The 22,937-nt window shown below is 41.5% G+C and overlaps 1 protein-coding gene across 5 annotated transcripts in view; it reads left to right on the plus strand.

Annotated features, from left to right (window-relative positions):
* Window positions 1-22,937, plus strand: part of PHLDB2 (pleckstrin homology like domain family B member 2) — a 65,859-nt gene that overhangs the window by 11,596 nt on the left and 31,326 nt on the right. For all 5 annotated transcript variants that reach the window (XM_058846386.1, XM_058846404.1, XM_058846410.1 and 2 more), the window contains exons 3-6: window positions 1,306-2,654; window positions 11,969-12,352; window positions 14,589-14,732; window positions 15,596-15,733. In XM_058846386.1, the coding sequence (XP_058702369.1) occupies window positions 1,306-2,654; window positions 11,969-12,352; window positions 14,589-14,732; window positions 15,596-15,733 (2,015 nt within the window). The remainder of the gene's footprint in view (window positions 1-1,305; window positions 2,655-11,968; window positions 12,353-14,588; window positions 14,733-15,595; window positions 15,734-22,937) is intronic.

A 22,937-nucleotide genomic window follows, 5' to 3' on the forward strand; every position in this document is an offset into this window, starting at 1 on the left:
ATTGCCTGAAGCGGTATTTGGACTAAAGTATGGTCTCCGAGGACATTATGGGCACTTTACACATTAGATTTCCCTACCAAGTGACAAGCTGAAATTCAGTTTCTCATGAGGATGCTGAAGTCACAGGAGAAATGTGACTGAGCCAAGATTAAATTCCAGATTTGACCCTTATTTTCAGAAACAGCACTTGCGGCAGTGCAGTAACTGACACTCAGGAGTGCTTTATTAGTTCAGAGTGTAGACTAGAACATCCCAGGAGCTGCTGTAAATGTTAATGGTGTCATTTCTGCATCAGCTGAGGTCTAAGTGTAAGCCTGCTGGGGGTCCTGTTTATCTCCTGCAGTAGCTGGCACTGTCAGGAGCTGAGTTCCTTTCTTTACTTCTGGCAAAGTGGAGCTCAGAACTGTGTGCTAGAGCTTGATACATGGTTGAGCAATATCACCCACCACAGCAAAGGCTTTTTTGGTCTATGCTTTCTTCCTGAGTATAAACTAGATTTCTGAAAAATCATTAGGATCTGTAATCTTCCTTCCAGCAGTATTTTTAATAGTCATGTGGTTTTGTTGTTTTGAATGAAGTTATGCAGCCTAGCATTCTGCTTCCTTAAGGTTATCTTTTAACCAAAGTGCTCTTTGCAGATGTAGTTACAGCCTTGTATCTTTGAAGCAATGAGCTGAAACACCTTAAAAAAGCACCTTGGTTTTGTACTTTCCTATTAAGCTTTGCAGGACCATCCACAAAGTAAGCAGAAGGGTGACAAGCTCCTGCTGAGCTTTAAACTGAGCTCACTAGTGTACTGGGGCTCAGATGCACTAGCTGCACAGATTAAAGGAAGAAGTGATCTAGAGCAGTGTCTGTTTCTGGCCCTGGGAGACCCGAGCTGGAGTTCTTTACTCTGCTGTCTGCATTGCATATTCTCCCTGTGCCTCAGTTCCTCAGCTGTAAAACATCAGGACAATAATTCTTCCTTACTTCACAGATATCTCAAGAGGCTCAGAATTATAGAGGCTGAGCCACAGCCTCCTGCAACGGATAGGACAGCAAAGAAAGAGTCTAGCCTCTCTCCAGTTGTGTTGCTGATTTTGGTATGGTTTTGTGCCTCTACCCTTTCTTTTTCAGTCTCCCATCTTTTGCAGAAACAGATGAGAAAATTGTGCATCTCCTCCTTTACGCAGTGATCTGAGACACATTTACTACAAGCACAGTAATTATTGCAAAAAGTGTTCACGTTATTTTGCAGGTGTGCACATGCAAGAGGCTACTTATTTGCTGACTTTTTTTTTCTTGTTTTTTTCTTCTTTACAGATTCCAGTAAGATTATGGCAGACTATAGCCACTCACCAAAACAGATGGAATTACAAAATGCTAGTTTGGGAAAGGGTTCTGTGGCGAATTCCCTTGAAAATGGTCTCCAGGATATTATGGAAAACCTCAACACGAAGAAATATTCATCAACTCTTAAATTTAAAACAAATGGGGACTATGCTGGCTCTTACTTAACCCTTTCACAACCTATGCCAATTAAACCTAATCTTTCCACCAGTGGTAAAAATACACACTCTATTAACAAAATTCAAGGAGGAAAGCAGTTCCCCTGTGAAAGCCCATATCTTCCAGATAAAAGCATCTCTGTAAAGCACTTGGGTTCGATTTCAGGCATGTCTCCGACACTCAGCGGGTATAGTTCAGGAAGGACAGATTTTGACATGCATGCCAGCAGAGAAAATGAAAAATCCCTTGGACAGATGGATAAGTTTCACTACTTAAAGTACAGTCAGAGAAATAAATCTTATGACAACATCTACTTCCCAGGAATGCTGGAGTCAAAGAAGATCTCAGGCTCTCTTCTGACTATGTGGAATGGAAGCTCGGGGAATGAGCTGGTGCTTTCACCTGGTAGCAATTCTGGGGCAGCCAGCATGCCTTCTAGCCCAAAGCAAGGCAGGAGAATGAATGCTGAAAACAGTCTGGCCCTTCACATAAAGCCAATTAAGTACAAGGATGGGATGATGGAAACCCTGGGTTCACGGCCTAGGAAATATTCTGGTGGATCTCTAAGTCATATGGGAATGTACAGTCGTTCCCTACCCAGACTTCATAGATCAACAGAAAACCAGCTGGTGCCATTAAGTTTGCCCCCCAGAAGCTCTCTGGGTAATACTAAAAGGAAAAAACTTGGAGAAAAAGATCTACCTCAGAATGCTTTTGATGCTGATAATTACCTGAATTTTTCTTCTTGCAGCTCAGGGGTTTCACCACATGCAAACTCTGTCTCTGGGAGTAATCCCTATGTCAGTTCAACTCTTAGTGTTCCTGCAAGCCCTCGTATTGCTAAAAAAATGCTTTTAGCACCTTCTTCCCCATATCTCCTGGATGATTTTGATAGACTTGGACTCTCAGGAACAAGTCCCAGTAGTTCTTTCTCCCCAGTGGATTTTGACAGGTCATTCTCTGTCCGAAGAAACCTTTCCACCAGTTCCATGGAACTTGATGACACAGATCTGGAAAGTTACAGACAGACTCCCAATTCTCTGCAGACATCGATGCGAGAGCGGAAGAACAGCATTAGCTCGATTTCAGGAAGGGAGGACCTCATGGACTATCACAGGAGGCAGAGGGAAGAGCGACTTCGGGAGCAGGAGATGGAACGGCTGGTAATTTTTTCTCTTCCTCTTAGTTATCTGTGATATTTAGCATTTGAAAAACACCCATCCCAGGTCTAGCCATCAGGAAGGTGCAGCAAAGAATAAGCTGCTCTGTTTTGAAATTCAAATGCAGCCTGCTCCAGATACCTTGTTTATTCTCACAGTCCATAAAGCTAATGCTTACAAAGTGTGCTGCTTAGATAGACAGTAGCATTCAGCCACCCTGAAAAAATGTTGGAACCCATGTAAATTGTTTTCAGTTATCCTGCAGGCTGTGTTAAAACATCTGCGTACATAAAACCCACAAATTACAGCACAGGGATCCTGCAGGGCTTTTTGTTTTAGATGATGGCACTGTTTTGTGGTAAGTGGGCAAAGAAAAAGAGATTCTGCTATGAACTGCTCAGCCTTGTGTGCTGCAGGGTCGGGTATACATTGGTGTGGGCTAAACAGCCATCAGCAGAGTTTTTTCTGCTTAGTTTTTTTTCCTTCTGAGATGTTCATTAAAATAGATTCTTCCTTGCTTCTCCCCCTCCCAAGATGGAGAGCAGCAGAGGGGGACAGTTTCTCTCTTTGTCTCAGTGTAAAGCAGTTCATGCCTCAGCTTGGGTTTATCTAGGTAGTAAAATGTAATTTATGTGTTACTGAAACAACTTGTGGTTAGGAAAAGTGAAAAGGTCTTCAGAACCCAGAGAGATGTTTGAAACAGTTTTGTATTGAAACTGTCTCTGGAAGAACACATAACAGCTCTTCCAAAGGGTTTTCAAAGTGGCTTTGGGACTCTCTGACCCTGTTAACATGCATTCATATTTTATCATCCACATAGAAACAGAGGTCATTAGATGGACCAGGTGGTATTCCTGAGTCTTAAATCTGAGACATTAACTTTACATTTGTGTGCTTTCATTCATAGCTCATGAATTTGAGCAAAATGGCAGTAGGATACTCTTAAACCTGTCTAGTTTGCATACAGACAGCAAGCCTGCAGGAAAATTCACCTTCTGGGCAGACTTGGGGTGAAAATCCATGGGGAGGATGGATGCAGGGGTATTGGGGATGTGGGAGAACGGGATTCCTTACAACAACCACCAACAGTGACCTGGTGCCTGTGAAGGGCCACAGTTCCCATCTTGAACCATACCAGTGAGCAGGTTCACTGAAGAATTGTAACCCAGAGAGACTTCTCCCCCCTCCCCATCTCACTTGTGTCCGTGATGTAAATTGGTGAGGAGCCTATTACACAGGCAGGAGTCTGCCTTTCCCCCCCATTCCACTGATCACTGTAGTTTATAAGATAAACACTGGTGTTTGCAAGATGTGAAAAAGTTAGTCTTTGCCTGCTCAAAGGCTGTAGCGTTGAGGCAGGCACTGCTTCCTCTCCACTCCATGAGTGTCAGGGCAAGTCCACCTGTGCCCTGCTTTGCTCCCCAAAACCTCTGCTGGCTCCCCTTGAAGCTGCAGCTTCTCTGGAGCAGGGACTGGGTTCCCTGGGGCAAGAAGGACCAGCTGTGAGTGAGATGGTTGGGTGGCTTAGGACAAATGTTTTGGGAAACATCAGAAGAAAAGTTGTTTCTCCCTTTCTTGCTGCCTCTGTCCTGCCATTCCTTTGCTCCTTTCAGTAATCTCCTCTCTAGTCCTGGTGTGTTGTGTGTGTAGTGATTGCTTCTTCTTATCAGAAGGTTTTGCAGGCAGTGATGCAGTAAAACCTGAGATAATCAGTCATAAAAGCAACGTATTTGTATTTCAAAGAGAACAGCCTTTTTTTTTTTTGTTGTTTTGTTTTCATTATTGTTTGTAGTGAGAGATGAAAGATACTGGGTTGTTTCAGTATTCAGTGATCCTGATAATCATTCTGGTTTTATATTTGTATGAAATGGCTACATTCTCACCCCTCAATATTTTCTCTTGCTCAGCAATACTTCCTTCAAGTCCCAGTTCTTCAAAAAGAGAATTTGCTTACTGTTTTTACAAAGCTTTTCAAAACAAGATGATGTTTTGTGTATTGCATATAATTTGAACACGAAGGATTTTCCTCCTGCTTCAGTACATCTTATACTCAAGATGCTGCTCCATACCTGCTCTATTCTCCATTTGCTAGAGCTATCTGGTAGAAGAGTGAAATATCAGGATAGTGCCTCTTTGGTTTGAGAGTCTGCAAAATGGCATAAGCAGATTTCTAGATCTCTTGAGAAGTAGAAAGATAGATGTTAAAAAACTCCACACATCAGTTCTTTGTATATGAGGGCCTGTCCTGTCCTGGTGTTATTTTGTCCCTCTGCGTGGATCCCTGTCCAAAGGGTAGCCAAGGATCTGTCCAAACAAGGTCTTGATATATCCAGCCAGAGCTTCCAAAGGAAAATTTTGTCAGCCCTTACATACTGACACAGGTGAAGGATCCATGCCTGCTCAGGTCTCTCTTTTTTTATGGGGTTGGGGAAGGTACGAATAAAAACCTCAACCAAAGAAACACTCATGGATATCAAAACTGTGTGCTTTGAGCTTTAAGTATTGTGTAAAAGCAGAGGCTGAGTAGCTGGTAGCTGAATGGCAGGGGGAATGAAGTCTCTGTGCACAAGTATCAGGAATTTCCATACTGGGTTTTTGAAGCGTGGTGGGGAGGAGAATAGTGGTAGGAATACTCAGATAAGTCCATCAGGAAAATAACATGCTTTTTTCTAGACTGCTCTGTGGCCCAGATAAGAAGTGGAGAATATCTCCCTTTGCACCATCAATGCCCCTGTAACTATTCTGCTGGCACAGAGTGGCCTGAAAGTGTTCTATTTGATAGCTGATACTCACTTCCGGATTTTTTTTTGGTAGTAAAATCCATGCACTCATTGCAGGCTGACCTAGTATCTGCCCTTGAACTCTTCTGTTTACTTTCACTTGTTTACTTTTTCTTTTCCATATAAATTATTCCATGAGTTCTGCTTGTGTTTAGTTTGCTTTTAAGTGTCAGAGGCTCCTCTGGAAGTTTGCGTTTAGAGCTGCTGCTGCAGCCTGCAGATGACAACAAAAGATCTGCTGTCATTGCCCAAAGAAATAATCAGAGATAAAAACCAAAAAATGTACAAATAGTAAAAATATGTAGTTGTTTTTTTTCTTTAATTGTTAAAAGTCCAAGTTTTAATTTAATTTGTTCCTGTGCACCAAAACAAAAGACACATATGTACTTGTGCAGGATTTGGTGTTTTTTCTTACCTGTTTCTTTAGATCTGCTGTCTGTGGCTGGGTTCACATAAATCAGCTGAAGACTGGTGCCACTTTAGCTTTGCCAGCCTGTTCCTTTGGTTTGAAGAGCAGGGGGAGCTGGCATGCTCCCTGCTGCCATGGCTCTGGGGGCTGATGGGCTGTGGGAGCAGCTGGGGCAGCCCAGGGCTGCTCCTGGCACAGGCAGCAGGGTTACGACCTTCTTCGGCTTCCTCTGCAGCCCAGCTGACCGGACATCACATCCTGGCATGGGGATGTTTACACGAGCTGCACACAAGTAGATACTGCTGACACTAACCCAGGAGCCTTATAAACAAGGGAGGAAATTGCTGCTGTGATCTGATAATGTTCAATGTGATTCAGTTAGCTTCTTTTTTTTTTTTTTTTTTCTTTTTTTTTCTTATTATTCTTTAAAGACGACATCTCACTTTTTTTTTTCCTATCTGAGATGAAAGTCCAATTGTGGTAGCTGCTGGCACTAAAAAAAGGCTCTTTGTCTTCAGATGGTGGGGTGGTTGTGAGTGGAACTGCACAGGTAACATCATTGGGTTGATATTAAGGGCCATCTGTTTTCTTTGGTAGCCGCTTGTTTAAATAGCACTAAAGTTTTCAGTGCTGGTTTTTAGGCAGTACAGTGTATTTCCTCTAGATGGTGGTAGGTACCTAAAAATAAGATGTGCAGTAGGTTCGTGATGCCTTTCATTGCCCAGCTGTCTGTAGGGATCTGTAAACATACATAAACATTGTTAATAAAGTTTTACTAGATCCAGGATTTGTACTGGGAGAGGTTTCAATTTATCAGTGCCTGAATTAGAAGTAATAAAATTCAGGTGGCTTATTCCATAGTCCACTGTGTCACAGTCGGAAAAGCACTGCATTTCATTAGTTTATTCAGATGTAGGGAATAATACAGAGTATCCCTGTGCCTGGTTTGCATTGATGCCTTGCAATTTGGCAAGATGTGCTTATGCAAAGGGAAAATGAAATTAAACTATTTTGGAGATTTTAAGATGGTACTGCTTTAAAATCATGGTTAATAGAGCTTATGTAAATCTTCATGTGGTTTGTGCAAAACCTCATATATACGTTTGATAAATCTATATTGGCACTGTGTCTTTCTACAGATCCTTTAATCATAAAGTACCCAAGCTGTATATAAAACTGTGAGGGATTAGCTCTCAAAGGAGTCCCAGCCAAGCAGACAAAGGCTAGCTTCAAGGTAATTTTTTCCACCACTAGTATTTGACAGTGTCTATAGTGTTACAAAACAGCTACTTAACATCATTTAGTTTTGTAATTGAACAAGTGCTGTATAATAGGATAAAACCCCCTGCAGAATATAACTAATATTGATGACTCCATAACAGGAGCAGGAACATTCAGTTTCAATTGTGTCATAAAACATTTCTGTGGGGTCTTTAATAAGTCAAAATCTGGATTACATACATTTAATTTTTGCAGCTATGTATATTATGCAAATTAACACTGTGGTCTGGGAAGAAATCAATCCCAGGAGCCCTGTTCTCATTTACAGAACTTAAGTAGTGCTCTGGAAATCTGGTCTTCAGGCTCCTGCCCTCAGTGTGGTTTGAAAAGGAGAATCTGCATAGGTACTACAGGGACAAAAGGGCTGAACAGTGCTGTTATTTTGGCAGCCAGTGGCATTCCCTCAGGAGCAGAACACGTGCCTCAGGTACAGGAGCTAATTCTTGGAAAGTCATGTGCTCAGCTCCTCTCTGCAGGCTGTCTCTACTCTGTGCCACTGGTGTCTCCTGTTTTTACCAGTCCATTTCTCCTGTGCCTGCTCTGGAAGGGATGAGGCACAGGTGCTTCTCTGCTGTGACCTGGGGCTCTCCACACCCCTTCCTGTGCAGGTGTCTCTGCTGTGACAGCTGCCTCTGAGAGAGGGACATGAAATGCAGGTGCTGCTTCTGAGAGCTGTGCTGCTGGTGGTAACTTTGGAGCTGAAGCAATAACCCTGGGAAAACAAGGGCTGGCAATGAGAAAACAGACTAGTCTGGAGTGAGAAACTGGTGGAAACCGAAGGGAAGAGGAAGAGCACTTGAAGCTTTTCTCTGTTTTGATGCTGCACTTCTCAAAGCAGATTTCTCAGTCTCTTCAGAGCCGAGTTCCTTTGGGATTCTCCTTCACGGGGAGCTCCGTTTATCTCGGTTCTCCAGGTCAGGAAGAAAACTCCAAAGCTTGTTAGGATCTTGTTTCTTGTGTTTATGAGGATGTTATCACAAAACTTGGCAGGCCTTCCCAGACTTTCTGCACAAGTTCAATTCAGTATAACCTGGCTCACTTTGGCTCTGAAGGCACAAAATGGCCCCAAACCACACGGCTGTTTCATCTTTATATCCATTTTTACCCTATTAACAATAGACATGTGTATTGTTTTTATATATTAACAAATAAGTTTTCTATATCTACTTACATAACTAAAACTGCAACTAACTTTCGACCAGTCACTCTTTGTGCTTCTAAAAACTGCAGAATCATGGAGAAGAGGGAAGGAGAGCTAAGAACCACACCCTTTTTCCTCCATCTTCGCTCCATGTATTAAACACTCTAAAATCTGTATTTTTTACTTCAGTGACATACTGAACATTATACTACTTTCTATTTAATTTTTTATAAATCCTGGTTTACCCAGGTATATTTGGAAGCCTTTCTGTCAGTGTCAGACAAGATTAATACCTTTTTGGAGAATAGGACAAACAGAAATGTTTCTCCATTTCTGAATTCCTACAACACTTGGCGAACTGTTCTCAGACCCAGGTCAAGTTTATCATTGAAATAAGCTCCTTAGAAATGTAGGAAAGAAAGAGAAAGCTTTCTCTAGCCTCTTGTCCATGAGGTAGTGAATGTACTTGTAAGAAAGAAAGTTTGGGGGTTTTTCTGCAGCTCTTTCCCCCAGTCTCTCTGCCTCTTTCCCCACCATCCTTTTTGACTAGCTGCTGTTCCCAGCTTTTGCTGAGAAGGTGGTGGTTTGTCTGTCTGAGCAACAGTAGGAAAACACTGTTCTTTGGCAGCTGCTAGTCTTTGTCACAAGGGATGGACTGCATATGTATTTTTAATTAAATTTGGGGTTATCCAGTTAATAGCACTTAACTGAAAAGCTTCCTGTTTGCCACAGCTAATTAACCAAGGCTTGCCTTGGTATCCAGATATAGCAGCACTTCTACACATTTGTAAAATTCATAAATATGGTATGTAGCAGATGAACAAATATATGTGAATCTTCACATGGTTGCTGTTAAAAAAATGGGATACTTATCTCTGCTAGTTTGGAAGTTTTTTTAATGTGTACCAGGGATGTCTCTTAATGTCATTGATAATCAATAGCAGAAGATGGTTATTATCTCCTTATCCTACCCTTGTCCTTCAGCACTTAAATTTGCAAACAACCATGTGTAATGTGTAGCTTTTTCAAAGCCAGGAGTAGTGAAGCAGCTCAGGCAGAAGCTGCACAAGACCTGTTACCCCTTTTTGTAGCGGGGAAGAGAATTACAGAAAACACACAGAGATGTTTAAATCTGTTAGAAAAGACATTTTATGGGGAAACACACCAGCTTACAAGGCTTGGTTCAACATCCCCCCCCTCCCACCAGAGCCAATTTTAAATCCATTTCCTGCTTTTGACATACCTTTTGGTTTTTTTCCTCTGCTGTGCTCAGTGTCACAAATAACATGTGTGGTATCTCTTGCAAAATTATTGACTGGATTTTCCATGGGCTACTTGTTCTGTGTTCTTCATCGCAAGGGTGCTTTCCTAGCCTGCTTCTTCACTGAGAAATTCATTCTGGAAGCAGTTACATGCAGGTGTGCTGGAACTGGAATGAGCTGGCTGAGATGAAATGATGAGAATAGAGTGTATAAAATAACCACAGAGCTTCCTGTCCATAATCCTCTCAGCACATGTCAAAATAGAAGTGAGAAATATCAGTATTTGTGTAATGTGTCTGAAAGCTCATCAGGAATTTTTTGAAGACCGGTTTTCCTGCAATTTTTAAGCTTTTTCTGAGCAGCTGAGACTTGATGGGGGGGTAAAAAGAACCCCTTTTTTTCCTGTCTGCTGGGGAAAGGGCCGAGCCAGAGCCCCTCACCTGAGCACTTGGGCTGTGCAGTGGCCTTGCTTTGAAATTTGCCGTTTCCTATTATTGCCCAAGGGATGGAAGCTCAGCGTGGGGGAACCTGATACAGCCTGTTGTTGCAGGAGGGGTGGGACCTCATGTCCTGATGTCCATGTTTCCCATCTATAACCATTACCACAGGCTGGATGCCGTCACAACAGGGAGAGCTGCATAATTACTGGCTGTCCCAGCCAGCGCTTGCACAGCGCTTGAGGAATTGGGTTGCCTGGCCAAAAGTAAGAGGGAGGGTAGCAGCACTGGAAGGGTAAGGGAAGGGGCTTAGGGTCTGGCAGTGATTGCTTGAAGGCAGCAAGGCTTTGGAGAGTTACAGTCATGTCCACCCTTTGGGGTTGAAGGATGTCTGAGAATCTGCTGGACGGATTTATTGGAAAATAGAAGTTTGCGGTCGCTGCGCCGGGCTCCATTGTTTCAGCGGCTCGTCTCGTTGCAGGAGGATTCCGAGGAAAGCTGGGAATAAGCCACCCAAAGGCAGAATTGCTCTCTCACAGCACTCCCTTGTTTGGGTAGTGCTTGGAAAGGGGTGGGTTCAGACAGGTTCTCCAGCTCAGAGGTCTTAATTGCAGATGATGTGCACGTGTGGTGCGTACAACCAGGTAATCTCTCAGTAGCCATATAAAACTCTGGGTGCGTGTAACCAGTGTTAAATTTTCACAGAATGCAAAGGCTTGCATTTGTGTTGCATTGCATCCTGCAAAGGGAAAGCTGAGGCAGTGCACTGCCTGCCCTATTCTGCTTGATCCTTGTTATCACTTGCTGTTGGGCATAGGAAGTGTTGGGGCGGGCAGAAGTAGCTGCTGTGTAAATCCTCTTTGCAAATGTAATGTCAGGCAGAGCTGGGAAACCAAATATGCCAGTGGTTCCTGGGGAGGGAGGCTGAGGATGCTGGGTTTTTTGCTTTCTTTTTAAATATTACTGTAAAAGGATTTGCTAGAAACCAGAAATTAGATCATTAGTGCAGGTATTAATGCCAAGCATGGAACCCTCACAGTGGTCTTTTTTTCCAGCAAAATTTCCAGTAGACTTATGGTAAGCAGTTATTTTTTTCTTTTACAAAAGTAACATGAAATTACATAAACGCTTTTACTTCTTAAAAATGAAAAGGTATAAAAAAAAAATCCATCTAAAATAGAAGTTAGCAGAAGCTATGCAAACAGTAAAATAAAACAAATATAGCTTGCTAACAGTTGATAAAAGGTATCGTAGAGATCTAGAAATCATTCAGAAACTGAATGTTTATCTCAGCTTGAAACATATCAAGTCAAAATGGCACAGCTACTCTGAGACTCAACTTTGAAATGTTGGTATGAATCCATAGGGAATTTGAAGTAAACTGGTAAATAAAGATTTCCTCCAATTCTGTGCCTTTGACAGATGTTGTATTTTAGATGTGATGCCTCTTTTTTCTGTTAATGCTTCTAAAACTGTGTTTTGCAAAATGTGGAGTAACTCTCTCAAAGGAGGAATCACAGTTAACAAAATGGACAATCTAAAAAAGTCAGGAATGGGTGAGTTCATGGAAAGTCTGTGCAGTGTTTTGCAGCCTGGTAGGAATATAGCGTAAGTGTGAAGTGGAACAATTAGTGATTTATGTAGTGACATCACTGGATGTGTGTACATACAAATGGGGTGTAGACAGAAAAACCTCAATAAAAAATTTAAAAGTACATTTCACGGAAGTGAATAGCTAGTTAAATAGGATGTCCTAACATTTATTTATCTTTCCAATGTAGAAAGTTTTAATATTCTTAAAATCTTCTTTCATATTAATTTTGAATCTTCATCTTGCACTGTAATTTATTTATCACAGTGTATTATCTCTAAGTGGTAGATGGACTTCATATGGACTTTAATCTTTCACTAAAACAAAAAAAACAAACCCAAAGCAAGCTTTTTTTAACTTCATCTTTACTTTAGCTCCCATGTGACACTCAGTGCTATTATCTTTTTCTGAACTAGGAGCGACAGCGGCTTGAGACAATCCTCAATCTGTGTGCAGAATACTCCAAATCTGACAGCGACCCTGCTGCAGCTACTACAGTTGCTGATGTTCAAAAAATTAATAAAGAACTCGAAAAACTTCAGCTCTCTGATGAGGATTCTGTGTTTGAAGACTCCCAGGCGAATCTGGAAACGAGGTTCAGAAGCCATTTGAAATCATCCGCAAGCGACTCGGATTTCTCGGAGCTGAGCAGCCACAGCCGTGGCACTGCTGCTTACCTGCCCCCACGGGGGCTGAGGGCTGATGAGCACTTCAGTGAAAGCACCAAGCCTCCACCTTTTGCTGCTCCCAGCTTCCTGAAGGACGCCACTGAGTCATCCTACCTGAGCATCACACCAAAGGTAATGCTCTGTAGGAGCAGACACTGTAATCCAGGCCTGAAATCCTCCTCTGGGAGTTGGCTGTCCTGGTGGGGGCCACAACTAGGCTGGCTTAGGTATGAGAATTAATCTCAGAACTCGTACAGCTTTATAAGCCATCAAATATAGAAAATACAGCCAGCAAAATGTAGCAGCCAGCACATGATTATTCCATATCTTGTGGAAGCTAATGGCATTGAAAGTTGATTTTCTTTTAGCGGGATGTACTGTTCAGGAAGAGTTTTAAGGTCTCCCAAGGGAGAAGGATTTGCTTGAACAATTACAGCTACTTAAATAAAGAAGGTTTTCAGAGCCCTGCTTAGCATCCTGCTGAGATGTAGAAGGGAAGGGATGCTCTGCTTTGTCTCCCAACCCGAGGCTCTTGTAAGAGGAGTATGTTTTCTCACACTCACATGGGAGGTGAAGAGGAGTTGTCTGAGCCGAATTTACTGTCCTGTCTCCTTTCCTGGGGTTAGACTTGAGCCACTTGCCAGATCAGCTGTTGTCTCTTGGGGATGATGCAGTGGCATCAAGCCTCCTGCCCCTCCAACCCAACTGCTGCCTTTAATAAGCTGCCGTTCCTTTCCTGTGTACTTCTCACTGCTGTTTCATTACAGAAAGGAAGTTTTCCTTTAATAAAAGAGGTAACAGCATTCCTAACCATTTCCTTACTAGAGCAGCAGCAGCCTCCTCCAGGCTGTGCCAGAGCAGCAGTGTAGTCAATCCCAGTGGCAGGCAGTGTGTTAAATAACTGGATTCAAGGGCTGGAATCAGGAGTGAAATGAGACCAAGCAAAGCCATAAAAGCAGATTCCTGTTTAACAAGTTCACACTTTCAAAATACTTAGTCTCTTCCATTTATTGCTATTTACACACTACATGATCTTCAGCATGGTTATATGCCTCAGGTGAGTTGTATTTAACCCCTACATTCACAGCTTGAGAGTCAATGGTGTGTGTGTAGAGAGAAAGAGAGGTGTGATAGGAGCACATTTTCACTTCCAAAGGGTGATCTCTCTGGAAATCTGCTGAGCCTTCTGGTGTGAAATTGTGTTGAACAGAAACATGCTCTTATGACTTGACTTGGTCTTTCCATGTTGAAAAGATGGTAACACATTTCACTTACAAGTTGCTGTGGTCTTTGCATTTCCTTCCCATTTGTTGCTTTCTTCACACAAGTCAGAGATCCTATTTTAAATCCTTATTAGGGAGTTGAAATCAAAGATGTTATGTCAGCATTATCCAAACAGGAGACCGGACAAAAGGAGGCTTTGCTGCTAGGATTACTATTGCTAAGTCAAGGAATACCATTCATTCATTCATTCATTGTAAAGGGGGTTCTGTTAAGTCCTGAGAAAAGCAGCACCAAGCAACTGCGTTAATGAAGTGCAGCTCGTTTTAAAATACTGAGCTCAGATTTGTCCAGGATAAAATGCCTGCTCTCAGAGTAGCCATTCAGTAGCTGAACTGAGTCTGTCTTGAGCAATGCTGTGTGGCCCAGAGGTGACTGCAAAGCCCTGCTCACAGCTCACCTCTACTCCTGGTGGGGGATAATAAGCCAGCAGCCTTCCCAGAGGAAGTGGATTGCAAGCCCCTGGGGTCAGGTGAACGTGAAGAATGCATGTCAAACTCAGTACTGTTTGATCTAGTGTAGGATGCTGTTATATCACAGGTGTTTTCTTCATAATCTTGTTTAATTCTTGACAGAGGTTTCTAGTAAGGAAATGGCAGTGAAAAGAGGAGCATTAAGGTGGAACCACCTTTTGTCCTTATTTTACAGAAGCTGCCCTTCTTAATGGCTGCTTACAAATATATACTATCCTACCTCCTGACCTGTATTAAATGAACAGCTGAAATTTGCATAAAAAGCATCTTCATCTGCCTGTGTTATTTTTATAAGGGAACAATTGGATTTTTACAACCTGAATAGCACAGCATGTAAAGGATTCTCAAAGGTTAAGTTTTAGTAATTCATTTAGAATGAACAGTATTTACTGTTAAGTATAGTAGTTACTTCCAATGCCTGGAAATAAAGTATCATGTTTATTTCTCTTGTACCCCTCCTAAATATAGAAATAGCAATATAGTAGATAGGAAATATGTAATGGGTTCAAAACCAACAGTGCCATGCATGTCTAAAATGAAAACCATTTGAAAGGGGGCAGAAAAGACAGCATTTCCCTCTTTTTCTAATGCAATTCTTGTGATGTGAACTGCAGATAGCAGAATGCACCAGTGAAGAGCAGAGAAGGCAGGAGCTTGGTCGACTGGAGGAGGAACGCATAGTAATATTGAATAACTTGGAAGAGCTTGAGCAGAAGATCAAAGATTTAAATGACCAGATGGATGAATCCTCAAGAGAGGTATGAAAATGTGTTTTTGGTTTCCAATGTCTTGCCTGTTAGGTGTGTCTACATAGCCTAAGTCTGATGGGTTCAGCAGGCACAGTGTAAGGGAACTCATGGGTGTGTGTAGCCTTCATATTCTGTGCTTTTTCACCAGGATCACAAACCTGGCAGTCTCCTGTTATGAAGGGTATTTTTCTCCAGCTGGGGGATGCTTATGATGCTTGGATTAGCCTTTCCCAGCTGTAACCATTACACTCTGAAGTGGAATTGGAACAATCTTGCTTGTTTAATGGTTACTCAGTTGATCCAAATACCTTGTGTCACTTGGGAGTTTTATGGTGGTATCTCCTGTGACTGTTTAAAGAGAAAGGAAGTGAGACAACTTCCTTTCAAACCTCCTTGGCTTTACAGTGGCAAGGGTATGTTGGCACCCTCTTGACTTCTGGAATCTCACAGTTGCGAACTAAGCTGGCCAGGCATTTGGGTTGTGCCTGCTCCAATTATCAGCAACAGGAAAGAAACAGCTGTTCCAGAAGGGTTTCCTACAGAGCCTGGGCACAGAGACAGTATCATAATAGGAGGAAGCCCAGAGAAGAGATAGAAAACAAAAAGTTTTGGAAAAAAGAATCTTCAAGCTAAAGTTGGTTTGGACTTTATTTTGCAATATTTTATGTTGCAGTTTTACTTTTTCTCAAATTTGTGACCACTTTTTAACTTTTGTGGCAGAAAAACTTACGGGGTTATTTTTTTTCCCCTCCCCTTTTTAAAAAAATATTTCTCTCTTGTGAACCAACTCATTCCCCTCCCCCCTGAAAATAATGTGTATCAAGATTTCTTCTGAATCTGGACTGCTTCTGAAAGATGTTTTGTGTTCCTAGTTGGATATGGAATGTGCCCTTTTGGATGGGGAACAGAAATCTGAAACAACAGAGCTGCTGAAAGAGAAGGAAATATTGGATCATCTAAACAGAAAAATAGCTGAACTGGAGAGAAATGTTATTGGTGAAAAGACAAAGGTAATTCAGTTATTGTAGCCTGCTGTGTGCTCTGTTCCCCTTGATTTTCAAAATATATTTATATTGTTAATATTAATGGAGCTTATTTGATGAAATACTGCCTAGAAGTAAATTTTCTTGATAAATATGGAAGAAAAAATCATTTTTTCACCATAATTTCTCTTTAACAGTGTAATTTTCCAATAATTTGTCCATAATTGACAAGCAAAATACAGTAAGTTGAAGTAAAAAGACCTGACCTACTGTGAAGATACTTTTAGTGATAAAATAACCATATAGGGCTTGTTGTTGGTTTATCTGTTGTTTAAAAGAACATTATTAATTGAACTGTTCCAGTACTCTCCATTATATAAATTGGGGGGAAAAAAAGAAATTATTTTCTCAACAAAACTACAAAATGAAAAAGGGTGCAGTTTTTATCTAATATCATATAGAATATATATTATAAGACATTAATCAAGTAAGCAATTTTAATCTTACTTTATTTTGTTTGCTGACTGACAATTTAAGTACTGTTGAATATTCCCTCTGTAATTAAGCCACAGAAATTAATTAGTTTTGATATACAATCATGTACTTAATTGCTCTCAGCTGCAAAAGAAATAGATAGGCCTATCTTTCCAAATTAAGATAGCAGTGTAAGTAGATTTTAAGTGCAGAAATGGAAAGGTCTTGGAAAATGAAGTTGTATCACTGGAGCCAGGGAGTGCCAGTTCCCTCCAGCAGGCTCTTTGCTGGCTTCTGCAGGCATGCAGTTCCCTTCTCCACAGGGGATGTGCCACGGCCAATAATACCTCAAGGTCAGGAAGTTTTTCCAGGGATTTCAGCCAGTGTTGTTTCCTTTTTAAATTTCATCCTCTACCTCATAATTTAGACCTGTCACTTGTGGAATTGCTCTAACTAGTCTCTCCTCTTTTCTTAAGCTTTCCAGAAATATCTGGAAGTTTTCTGCATTTTTTGCTTAGGAAAGCTGCATGTTCTGAGCACTTTCACAGTTCCCATTTAATTCACACCTTACAGCTTGTATTGTTTTATTCTGAGCTTTCTGTCTTCCATTTCTGCCTGCCCTGTCAGGAGCCTGGCTGCTGTTTTGTGGCTGTGCTTATCAAGCCTGTGTCTGGAAAGGAGAGTAGTGCTCCCACATCACCACTCTGTGGGGAGACAGTGCACATCCAATTTGAATTTGAACCTCCCTGGACCTCCTTGTCTGCACTTCTCCTTGTGTTTGTGTACCCCTCACTGATCCTTCAGCTTTCAGTGTTGCCTGTGGTCACATTTTAAATTGCCTATGGGACGTGTTTTTGGCAGAAAGATGAGTTTAAAGTGGGTGTCAGCAGATAGGGTGTGCAACCAGATCCCCTTCAAAAGGATGCCGCTGGAACTTTTGGTTGGTAAGTGGTAATAAATAACATGTTCAGAAGTTCAAGAGATCTTTCGTTTTTTGTACTGGCTTTCTAGTAGCCTGAAAGTTCAGTTAAACTAATGGAAGTTATTGTAAAAGCTGGAGGAAATTTAAATTTCCTTGCAGTCACCTGTTAGTGTGTAGATAGCAGTCAGGGAATTCAAATGACAGGTCTAGCTTAAACTTTCAGTTGAAGTGAAACATGGAAAGCAGCCTATAAAAAGCCCTTTTTGTTTAAAAGGCAAGTTCACTCAAAACATTTTTTTCAGTATGAGGCATGGCAGTAGTCAGATCAGCTACAAAATTTTAGTTGTATTTTCTTTTGTGTGTTCCTCTTTGTTTTAAACAAACAAACAAACCAAGCTGTGAGTGTGCGTGCTAAACGTCAAGCCATGGCTCAGTTAATAATGAAATTATCTTTCTAGGAATTCCATTATTTTTTTTTTTGGAATATGTCTGAAAGTGTTGCATAAAAGTGAAAGTTGAAAATAGAAATGGGAGACAGGCTTCTACAAGGGGAGTAAAATATAAAGTGGCAGCTGAAGTGTTCTGGGGAAAGTAGTGTCAGCCAGCGAAACAGATGGCACTGATCCTGTCAACAAACAAAAGTTCTTGCTGTCTTGGAGCAGTAGCATTTTTTAAAGCTTGATTATTGTGTCTGTGTTGAAGTTCAGCCATGGAGATCTGATGCAAGGTAGTCAACGTCTTGGTTCTGTAGTAATACAGGATCAACCCCTGCACTCTAAAAGGGGGCTCAGGTAGAAGTGATAGGTTGTCCCTTTAGCTGAAATAATTTGAAAGTTAGGACAAAATTAAGGCTTGGGTTTTGACCAGGAGTTTCCACTCTACTGATGGTACTTCTTGTGTTGTCTTGCTGAAACAAGTGTCCCAGTGTCCACAGTTTCTATTAGTTGCCTGAATATTTCACCCCAAGTGATAACCTGGGGTCTTGGTTTTGGTGGGGCTGCAAGGCAAGAGGCTGTTGGGGTCCCATATCTCAAACAGTGGTTACATTTCTGCCAGGGTAAGGGAGTGATGTCTGAATTTACCACATGGTATTGGTTCTCTAGAGGTTTGAGGGAGAGTTCATTTCACTTGTGAAACGATGGTGGGGCAGTAGTGCTGTATAGGATGGCACTTGCCTCTGGAGCAACTTGAGCATCTCATGGAATTTGCCACTGATCTTGGCACCTGTTTGACAGGAAACTCCTGCCTGTTTGAGTCTCATCCTGACCCATGCACCTGTTTGAAAAACCTGTGAAATTCTTGAAAAGAGAGATAATAAACCTCAGACTAATACTTGGGCGATGTTATGTACTTGACATGGACTGTAGGTAGTATCTTCTACCTGACTACTGGGTTTTTTAATCATTATTTTTTTAAATGCCCTGTGCACATTTCATTTAGGTGATGACACAAAGTTTAGCCAACTTTTTGAGAGTATTAAAGCCACATTTTTTAGTCCTTGCAAGGCAAAAGAATTGACTGGAAAACATAGTGGGAGTCAGAAGGCAGGAGTGAGTTCAGGTTTGTGCTGTCAGTGTGCTCTTTGCTGTGGTGCAGTGTCTCTGTGTCCCAGCCCCTTGCTTGTAAACCAGGGATGAGTTTTGTCAGTGGGTTTGTACATTATATGTTAAGCTTCATGCTGGTCTCATCCGAGTCCTGTGCTCAGCCCTCTCAGATCATGAGGTGGGACTAATGTGGGGAGAGAATAAATGACCCAGTGTAGTGCACACCCTCAGGTGAGTTGAAAGCATTTCCTTTGCTGTTGTGATGGTGCCACCACACACATTGTGAGGAGTGAAGCAACTTGTGTTGGTTTACTTGGGTTTTGAAAATCAGAGCTGTGGGTGATTGGTGTTTCAAATAGATGACAGAACCTTTCAGCACCCTCTGCAGGACTTGGCATAGTTCTGATGTGGTACCTGGCCTGTCAGCTGGGTACAAGTGCTGTCAGGACTCAGTTGTCCTGGCTCAGGTAGCTGCTTCCAGAGCTGTTTCACATGCCCTGTGCTTTCAGCTGTGCTGGAAATCATGCTGTGATATGGAGAAAAGTCCAGCTTTGCCTCCTTGGCTGTCCTTCCTGACAACAACTTACAATCATCTTCCTTTCTTCTTCCTTTTTTCATCCTTTCTTTTTCTCTACAGAAAAAGATGACGACTTACACATGTGAATAGCAGCTATTTAAGCTATTAATCACAAGTTCCATTTATGCAGAGAGAGCCCTGATAAGTCCTTACTAACACAATTTGACAGATACAGCTTGAAGCTCTCTGGGAAGGAGCTTGACAAAATTACTTTGAGCACAGCCTGCTCTAGAGGGAGCTGAACTGGACAGTAGCCAAAATGAGGAAGCAGATGAAGCTTTTCCCTGTTCCCTTCTCCCTGCCACCAGGGCTTGGCTCCCTGTAGTTACTCCCATGTCAGTCCTGTCAGTGTACAATAGTGCTGCTGTTGTTTGCAGTGGAGCAACACCTCAGGTCCAGGGTGCTGTTTACATTTACAGCTTCCTTCACATGAACCTTAGATCAGGATTGACATTTGTCTATAAGGAAGTTGTAGATTTGCCTGATTGGATGCCAGCTCTGCCATGTACCTTGTTTTCACACAGTGCCTCCGTAATCTGTGCTGTCTTAAAACATGCAGTCCAACATGTGTGGAGAAGGATGGGTAATGATTCCCCACACCCCGTGTCTCCAAGTAAAGTGTGAGGCTGAAAGTGACTGCATAGCCAGGGAAGGAAAGAATAGATCAGTAATCATGAATAAACAGGAATAACTGAAAATCAGTAGTGAATTCAGCAGACGTGCTGTGGGAGGTAATCACAGCCAAATGGGAGTTTTGGGAGACTGTTTCAAAACAAGTTTTAATGCAAAAGTTGAGACTCTTAAAAAAGAGAGGTGGATTATTCCTTTTCTTCTAGAGAACCTTGTCCTTATGTCATGAAGAAAATATGTACTCTGGAATTCCTTTATCAGCCCAGGCTTCCTGGGCTCTCTTCAAGAGCAGAAATCAGGAGCAGCTGGGAAGGGATAACTCATCTTTTTTGGAATACATTTAATTTTGTCCACATGCTTTTGTGGAAATATCATTTCAGTCATTAAGAGAAAATCCCAGACATGCCAAAACATTTGAAGCTCAACCTCTTTGCTGAATTAGTACTACAAAGACTTACAAGAATAGAGTAAAAGAAAAGAGCAGCTGTCTGATGAGCCACCAGCATTCAAAGTTAAATATACTGGTCTCTCCTCAATCCTTTCTCTTCTGGATGCAAAATTCCTGCTGCTGGGTTTTATCCTGATGAATCTGAAAGAAAAATTATATCTTGTAGCACAGTCTCTTAAATATTTACTCATCAGATTCCAGTTCAGCAAGAAGCTAAAAGGATTAAAAGGATGAGCTACCGTGTCTGTAACATTGTCTACCTCCTTAAGACACAATACACAAGATGAAGTGTTTTGAGGAATACTTGTGTCTGCTGGATATATCCACATAAATGTCCTGGGGTGACTTTATGATACTGGTGTCTGGTTATTCTGTAGAGAGAATACTAATGACCACAAAGATTATTACGAAGACTCAAGGAGACAAACCTGAATTCACAAGCTTTGTTTTAAAACATTCATGAGAGAAATATCAGAATGGGTTATACCCCTAATGGGAACCCTCTTACTGTCATCTAGATGTTGCAGACTTTAAGAATTTGAATTTTCTGACTTGAATGTTTTTTTTTTTCTTGTGGTTTGGATGATTGTTTCCTCATTTACACTCATGAAGAAACAGTGCTTTAGAATCACGGATTTGTTGTTTAAATCACAGATCTGATTTCTTTTGCCTCCCCATCTGCTCACTAGGGGAGCACATTGCAATGATGGGAGAATGAGCTTAGAAATCCCAAAACATTTGAGTTGTCTTAGGAGCAGGTTAATGAGTGCACCTGTTGGGATTTTTTTACTTGAAGCAGAGGGATCACTTACTCTGATTTAAAATGCTTTTTAAGAATAGATTAATGCATGCATCTGAAACAAAACTATTGAGATGCCTTGTACAGATGCCATCACTGAATATGAACTGTTACAGAATAAATTAGTTACCACTCATACAGAAAAAAAAATGCTATGAACAACCTTCTTTTATCTTACTATGCTCCTTTTCATATGCCTGGCATACTTTTTATTTTCTCCTCTTAATAGCTTTTGTAATGAAACTGAGAGGGATTTAGTGACAAAGAATTAAATTGTGGCAAGTTTAATGCATCTGTCCTTAAAGAGATAGAGGAATGCAAAAGTCAGAAAATACAGAAAAGGAGCATGTACAGTTGGCACGGGAGACTCTGTTTTATTTCAGTGTGGTTTTTCTGGTCAGTTACATGCAGTTACATTTCTCAGAAACCTGTGAGACTAGTTGATTCCATCCTCAGAGAGACTGAACATGCATGTCTGAAGTTTAGTGTGGATTATGGGATGTTTCTACATTAAAACATGATGATTTATATGTGAGTTGGATTGAGAAAGATCCTGGAGTACTTCAGACTAGATCATGGAAAGTTTTAGAAGTGAATCATCCAGCTTGTGGGGTTTTTTCTCTTTCATTTGCATTGTAGGCTTATTTACAATTTCTCTCTGAAACTAACACACACCTTGTGTTTGGGAGAGGGATTTTTTGTTTGTCTGGGGGGTTTGGGGCATTTTGTGTTATTTTGGAGGGCAGGGAGATTTGGAACATTGGTGAGTGAGCCCGAATCACCGAGCTATAGAATTTATTTCATGAGCTAGTAAAATGATAGGGTTCTTATTTGTTTAGGAGGTTTTTGTCCAGTTTTCTCTATTTCATTCAATTTACTTTAATTTCTTATCTTAATTTTTTCAGAGTTTCCATGGGTTTATGCAGGAAGGGTGGTTCAGAGGGAACATGTCCACACAGCCATATGTTGCTCTACAATTTTAGCCAGCCTTGCCTGCCTGCAATAGCAGACTGGGATTAAAGACAAATTGAAAAGCATCAGCTCTCTGCAGAAAGGGTGTGGAAGACCACTAAGGCTTAAAGTAGCAGTATTGATCAGGCATAGGGCATCTTTAACTACTGGAGGCAGCACTGAAGCAATTTGTTTCTCCTTTTTGTTGCTCCCACTCCTATAGGAGCAATGATTGCCTTTAATACCATCCTTTTCTCTCCTCTCCTTTCCATCATGATCATCTATGAGATGTGTTGTGTACATAGACTTTGGGATTTTTTTTCTCTTTCTTTGCTCTAAAATCAATTCTACCAAATCTAAAGATTGATTTCTTTTCCTGACCCATGTTGATCGCTTATGGTCAGTGTTCATACTGTGTGTTCTCTGCTGGCATTCCATCTCTGTCTTTGGGGATAGCGTCATCAACACATCAATTCTTTCTACTGCTACCCTTCACAATTCCCAGAAATCCTCCAAAACTGATCCAAGCATTGCCCCAGCATCATCAAACCCCAAGTCAGTCCTGCTTTTTATTTGGGCGAGTTTGTTCATAAGATGCGTGTAGAGGCAGAGCATAGGCCAAGCTGGGCAGTAGGCTAAGCCCAGATGTTGTACTTGTTTTCTCTGGAAATAGGATGATAAGAATTCAGCCAGACTGCACATGATGTGCCTCTGGCGTCAGCACTGGGGCTGTCTGCAGAGAAGCATTAACCAAGTCCAGATCCTGCGGTTAAATGAGGATGAGCAGCAGGAGCATGGATTCTGTTCCCATGCCAAGCAGATGTGGAGGCAGCCACACACCTGCCTCGGCTGCAAAGTCATGAAGAAAGTTCACAAAGAACTTCTA

The sequence above is a fragment of the Poecile atricapillus genome, chromosome 1 (assembly GCF_030490865.1).
Source record: "Poecile atricapillus isolate bPoeAtr1 chromosome 1, bPoeAtr1.hap1, whole genome shotgun sequence".
NCBI classification, from domain to species: Eukaryota; Metazoa; Chordata; class Aves; order Passeriformes; family Paridae; genus Poecile; species Poecile atricapillus.